Raw genomic sequence first — 6,775 nt, forward strand, 5'->3', positions numbered from 1 at the left:
TTCTCCAAAAATTATATACAATTATGTTCAAGGCACTAAGCTTGACAACAAAATTTCAAGACTTCATCAAAACAACTCTAGAGCATTGCCATTAGATACCTACAAACAAGTAGTTCCTTCGAAAAACACCAAGCTTTCGTCGTCTGCCACAAATGTCTAGCGGCCCACTCAAGAACTGTCGGTTATCACTCTACATAGGAAAACTAAATAAAACGGATGAGCTGAAAGCCTAATAATTATGCCACTGCCACTAGGTGACCCAATGCGTCATGCCCATATAGATTCAGGGGATGCGACCCTCATAGATATTCAATTTCACCTCCCAACCCCGTTCCTATCATGCGAGTTGAGGCAAGATCATAATTCTCGGCATAACGGTATGCCACTACCAATGGGTATCCCATTGCATAGTGGTCAGTGTCACAGTCATATCATATTTGTATATTGCTACCAATGGGTGTCCCATTATGTAGTGGTCAGCATCATAGTCACATCATATCAGTATCTTGCTACCAACGATTGTCCCATTACGTAGTGATTAGGATCCCATTGCGGGTGTTCCATTGCGTTAGCGCCCTTGCTTCTTGCTTTCAAGCAGTAGTTTGCTGCGAGATAGCGCACTCTAGCAAGAAAAAGGATGAGCTAGTGGCGCGGCGCGTTAGCGCCCTCACAACTTGCTTTCGAGCCAGCGAAAAAAACGGATGCGCTAGCAGCGCGTTCGCGCCCTTGCTTCTTGGCTTTCGAGCCTACGCTTACTGGCTTTTTGCTCTTGCTCTGCCGAAGGTAACAACGAGCTTTGCCAGTGGTAGCAAGGTCTAACTATTGGCTGGGCTTTTTTCTTCTATGTTAAGCAAAGAACTCTCAAATTTGTGCTTTGCAAGAGCAAAAAGCCCTCAACAACGACTGCTTCTATGTTGGTAAATCTTGTCAAAGCCCGAGTTTGAGAGGGTGGCTTTGCTAAGTCTTGTCAAAGCCCTCATTCAAGAGTTTTCTCTTGCAAAGAAGAACTAGAAGAGGGCTTTTACAAGACTTGGATACCACTAGCAAAGCTCGTTGCCTACACTAGGATCGACCACTATTCTCAATTTAGTAAGGCATAGAACTGTTGTTCATTGGAGCGCCGGAGTGCAGAGGTTTTTCTCACCATTGAGGTCAGAGTGTGGGACTGAGCCTTTCAAATGATAAAGACCCAAAACTTCTTCGTTTCATAGATAGAACCAACGCAAATATCATATGAACTCTCTCTCATCCAATAAGAGTTTCCGAGAGTGACTTGAAGAAATTCTCTCCATGCCAAAGCTGTGCAAGGCGGGCCCCCAGAACAAACCCCACCCCTCTTCCTCCCCTTAATGAAAGACCCTCGCTCCGCTTCCTCATAGTACTTAGTATTACTAATAGTAATAAAAATATTACTAGTACTATTAGTAGTAATACTAGTACTAATACTTAATACTACTAGTATTAGTAGTACTAATAGAACTACTACTTAGTAGTCATACTAGCACTAGTAATAGTAGTAGTATTACTACTAGTAGTAATAATATTAGTAATAGTATTAGTAATACTAGTAAGTACTAGTACTAGTACTAGTATTTACTAGTAGTAGTACTAGTAGTACTTACTAGTACTAGTACTAGTATTTACTAGTAGTAGTACTAGTAGTACTTACTAGTAATAGTACTTACTATTAGTAATACTATTAGTACTAATAGTAGTACTACTAATACTATTAATACTACTATTAAGTAGTACTAATATTACTAGTAGTAGTATTAATAATATTAATAGTACTATTATTAATACTAACAGTAATAGTAATACTACTAATAGTAGTACTATTACTATATTATTTAGTACCATAATAATAATACTACTATTACTATTATTTTTGTACTACTAGTAGTATTAAGTATTAGTACTGGTACTAATAGTACTAAAACTAGTATTACTACTGATAGGAATAATAGTAGTATAATAGTATTAGTAGTAATAATACTACTAGTACTAATAACACTACTAATATTATTAGTACTAATTGTATTACTATTAGTAGTAGTACTACTAGTAGTAGTATTAGTACTACTAAGTACTAGTAGTACTAATACTACTAGTAGTCATACTATTACTAATATTAGTATTACTACTACTACTTATTACTCTTAGTAGTACGAATACAACTAATAATACTACTATTAATAGTTATACTAGTAATCGTATACTAACAGTAGTAGTACTAGTACTGGTAGAATTAATACTACGAATAAGAGTATTAATACTAGTATTAGTACTACATAGTAGTAAGTACTATTATAAGTAATAGTAGTATTATTATGCTAGAAGTACTTAATACTAATACTAGTATTATTGAGTATTAATACTAGTATTAGTACTACATAGTAGTAAGTACTATTATAAGTAATGGTAGTATTATTATGTTAGAAGTACTTAATACTAATACTAGTATTATTATTAGTATTACTATTACTAGTAGTAGTAGTTATTATACTAATATTAGTACTACTAATATTAATAGTTATAGTACTAAAGTAATAATAGTAGTAGTACTAGTATTATTAGTATTACTAGTAATACTAGTAGTATTACTAGTACTACTCTAATTACTTACACTAATAGTAGTAGTAATACTAATATTACTACAATACTAATAGTAGAACTATTGGTCATACTAATAGTATTAGAGTACTATTAGTAGTATTACTAGTAGTACTTATAGTACAAGTACTACTACTAGTGATATTAATATTACTAGTACTAATAGTAGTATTACTTTAGTACACTTATTAATAGTACTAATACTTACTATTAATACTAACTGTTAGTAGTAGTAATGGTACTATTAGTAATACCTAGTTTTATTACTAATATTACGACTACTAATAATACTACTATTAATAGTACTAGTAATAATATAAATATTATTACTATTATTACTTATTAGTATTACTAGTATATTATTAGTACTAGTACTCTTACTACTACAAGTACTACTAGTACTAGTAGTAGTACTAAGTAGTATTATTATTAACATTAGTACATGCAATAGCATTACTACTACTAGTAGTACTAGAATTAGTAGTACTACCAATAGTAGTACTACGAGTAGTATTACCAATACTACTATTACAAGTAAAAGTGGTACTACTTTAACACTACTCTAAGTAGTATACTACTTAGTAATATTACTATTACAAGTAGTACTAATACTAATAATGCTATTACTAGTACTTAGTAGTAATAGTAAGTACTAGTCGTACTTAGTACTAGTACTAAGTCGTACTATACTAGTAGTACTAATACTAATAATGTTATTACTAATACTTAGTAGTAATAGTAAGTACTAGTACTAGTAGTACTTAGTACTAGTGCTAAGTCGTACTGTACTAGCAGTACTAATAATATTACTCTTATTACTATTAGTATTAATACTATGAGTACGACTATTACTAAGTTCTAAGACTATTTGTAGTACTAGTACTAAGTACTACTAGTATTAGTACTAATAAGACTACTACTATTACTAATAATAGTAGTACTAGTAATAGTAGTACTATTAGTAATATTACTATAAGTAGTAATAGTACTACTACTAGTAATAGTGCTAATAGTAGTATTACTACTTGTACTACTACTAATAGAAGTAGTAGTACTACTACTATTAGTACTAGTACTAATATTACATACTATTAGCACTACTATAATAGTACGACTATTACAAATAGTAGTAGTACTATTAGTAGTGGTAATAGTAGTACTAATAAATGTAGTACTACTAATACTATTATAATAGTACTATTACTGCTAAGTACTACTACTAGTAATAGTACTTAGTAGTACTATTAGTTATACACTACAGTGTTGACAGTATGGGTACTAAACAATGTGGTCCTATGAGCTCTCTCAGGTCACTATCTAGAACATCACAAAATGTGCCAATTGAAAAATGGAGTGTCTGCACTATGTTAGAAGAGTGTCCATCATAGCTATCCCATGGCAATCTCATTTAGAAGAACCCATTGTTTTGACATCTTCATGCTATAGGAAATTAAAAGAACCAGTAGGAAAATGTCCCCACCTTGTGTGATTCCCTTGATACTACTTCAATGTCCATCAAAGGTCAAGAGTTGTTAAACTATAAGACCTACACACTTTTCAAAAATCGTTTTCCAAAAAAAACCTCCACATAAGTAGTATTAGAAGTACTAGTAGTAGTATTACTAATAGTACTAGTAGTAGTACTACTACTATAGTAGTACTATTACTACTAGTAGTAGTACTAACTAGTACTATTAGTAGTAGTACTACTACTACCAGTACAAGTAGTACTATTACTATTACTAGTATTACTAATACTATTATTACTACTAGTACTAATATTAATAACAATAGTAATAGTACTACTGCTAGTAATATTAGTAGTAGGTAGTACTATTAGTAGTAGGTAGTACTAATAGTATTACAACTATTATTAATATTAGTACTAATAGTAGTATTAGTACTACTAGTACTAATATTAATAACAATAGTAAAAGTACTACTGCTAGTAATATTAGTAGTAAGTAGTATTATTACTCGCACTACTACTAATAGTAGGAATAGTATTACTACTATTATTAGTATTAGTACTACTACTATTGGTAGTATTAATAGTACTTAGTAGTACTAATAGTACTACTACTATTGGTAGTATTAATAGTACTTAGTAGTACTAATAGTACTACTACTATTCGTACTTTATTACTAATATTACTATTGTACTATTAATAGTACTAGTAGTATTACTAGTATTAGTAGTATTATATTAAGTAGTAGTAGTACTACTAGTATTTTTAGTAGTACTTCTATTAATAGTAGTACACTAGTATTAGTAATAGTAGTAATACTCGTACTAATAGTAGTAAGTACTGGTAGTACTTACTAGTACTAGTAGACTAGTATTAATAATACTAGTACTACTAATATTAGTACTAGTAGTAGTACTACTATTAGTATTACTACTACTACAAGTACTATGATTAGTAGTGCTACTATTAGTATTACTATTACTATTATTACTGCTATTAGTAGTACCTATTAGTAGTACTATTACTAATACTTACTAATAGTACTACTGAGTACTATTACTAATGATATTAATCGTAGTATTACTACTAGTAGTAATATTACTAATGTAATAGTATTAGTAGTACTACTATTATTAGTATTGGTACAACTAATATTATTAGTACTATTGCTATTTGTAATAGTAGAACTATTATAGTTGTACTAATAGTGGTATTAGTGCTATTTGTTTTAGTATTACTAGTAATAATATTACTACTACATTTAGAAGTACTATTACTACTACTATTTGTAGTAGTACTAGTATACTAATACTACTAGTACTACTACTACTACTAGTACTATTACTAAGTACTAGTACTACAATGCAGTATTAATAGTCGTACTACTAGTAGTACTAATACTACTACTTGTATTAGTAGTAGTATTAGTAGTAGTATTAGTATTAGTAGTAGTATTAGTAGTACTACTACTTGTATTAGTAGTAGTATTAGTAAGTACTAATATTAGTTGTGGTACTTCCAAAGGCACCCTCTAATTTCATAATAGAAAATATAAGATTGGCTATGGAGATTCTGCAAGGTCAGAGATTCGTACAGACACATAGGGGTTCGACCGAAAAATCGTTTCGATCCAATCAATTCTTCGGGTCCGAAAAAGATATTGGATATGTCAGTGACCTTGCACGAAAAAGCACTCTCCGAGGGCATGGAATGTCTAATGTTTTGATCAGAATCTCCACTGTAATGTCTCTGTTCGATTCTCCGATCAAAATACGGGAAAGCCCCATTCAATTCTCAATGGAAATGGAGTTTTGCAAATTATCCCCAGAACTGGAAGATCATTTCGACATCTTCGAGCATATCCGAGGGTTCAACGTGACTATTATCACTTCAGCCAACACACAAGCTGAGACTTTACCACCGTGGAGTGGCTTTTTGCAAAAAGATGAGGGGGATTATCAGTAAGAGGTCGGAGAAGCGAATTATACGAGATCACAAACATAGATTGTTCGCGGCTAAATATGAATTGAGACGCAAGCTTTATAAAGCCTTTTGTAAAGATCTAGATCTTCCTAGTGATATATGGGACAAACATCGTTATAAGTTGTCCAAGTTGCCTAGAAATAGTTCATTTGCACGAGTAAGAAACCGATGTATTTCCACAAGTCGCCCTCGTTCCGTATATGAGTTCTTTTGCATTTCCTTTATCGTCTTTCGTGGATTAGCATCTCGAGGTCCTTTGATGGGCAAAAAGAAATCGTCTTGGTAGCCACCCACCAAACCAATAGAATAAAGGTAAGCTCTGCTGCTGGCAAGGTAAGTAGGTCGATTATCAGCTCTGGACCACAGAAAAGACCTAACGGAGTAATCCCTAATCTCGAATCGGAGATGCTAACGGGAAGGGAATGGAAGTGGGGGACCTCTCTACTGCACCTATCTCCCCAAACAGAGACTAAGTTCGAGGTAGTACTCTTGGAAAGAGATAAGATCACTGCGTGAACATAACAAAAAGTTACGAATGTAACTCCCGAAAGTGAGTGAGGTGCGTAAGCACGGAGCGAGCCAAAGAGCTCATGAGGTCTACTCCACTTGCCACTAATCTTCTCGCTCGGTGCTCGTTGACTACACATCAAAGCAATCACTCGCTCTGCAAGGTCGCTAAGTCTTGTGAAAGCCCCCATTATTGAAGTGAT

At 32.6% G+C, this 6,775-nt stretch overlaps 1 protein-coding gene across 1 annotated transcript; it reads left to right on the forward strand.

The window, feature by feature from the left end:
- The first annotated feature begins 262 nt into the window (after positions 1–262).
- Positions 263–6,401, forward strand: LOC110008314 (large ribosomal subunit protein uL5m). The gene is made up of 4 exons (XM_088850602.1): positions 263–377; positions 5,590–6,043; positions 6,087–6,222; positions 6,271–6,401. The coding sequence occupies exons 1-4, from the start codon at positions 263–265 to the stop codon at positions 6,349–6,351; spliced, it is 786 nt and encodes a 261-aa protein (XP_088706728.1). The 3' UTR covers positions 6,352–6,401.
- Positions 6,402–6,775: the final 374 nt, after the last annotated feature.

The sequence above is a fragment of the Amborella trichopoda genome, chromosome 11, assembly GCF_054954075.1.
Source record: "Amborella trichopoda isolate Santa Cruz 75 chromosome 11, AtrichopodaSantaCruz75HAP2 v2.0, whole genome shotgun sequence".
Lineage (NCBI taxonomy): Eukaryota > Viridiplantae > Streptophyta > Magnoliopsida > Amborellales > Amborellaceae > Amborella > Amborella trichopoda.

Coding starts and splice junctions, on each gene's coding strand:
- LOC110008314 (XM_088850602.1), top strand. CDS start 263: ATGCGTCATGCCCATATAGATTCAGGGGATGCGACCCTCATAGATATT. Junction 378..5,589: donor TCATAATTCTCGGCATAACG/GTATGCCACTAC, acceptor TACTAATATTAG/TTGTGGTACTTCCAAAGGCA. Junction 6,223..6,270: donor GAAATAGTTCATTTGCACGA/GTAAGAAACCGA, acceptor TCCGTATATGAG/TTCTTTTGCATTTCCTTTAT.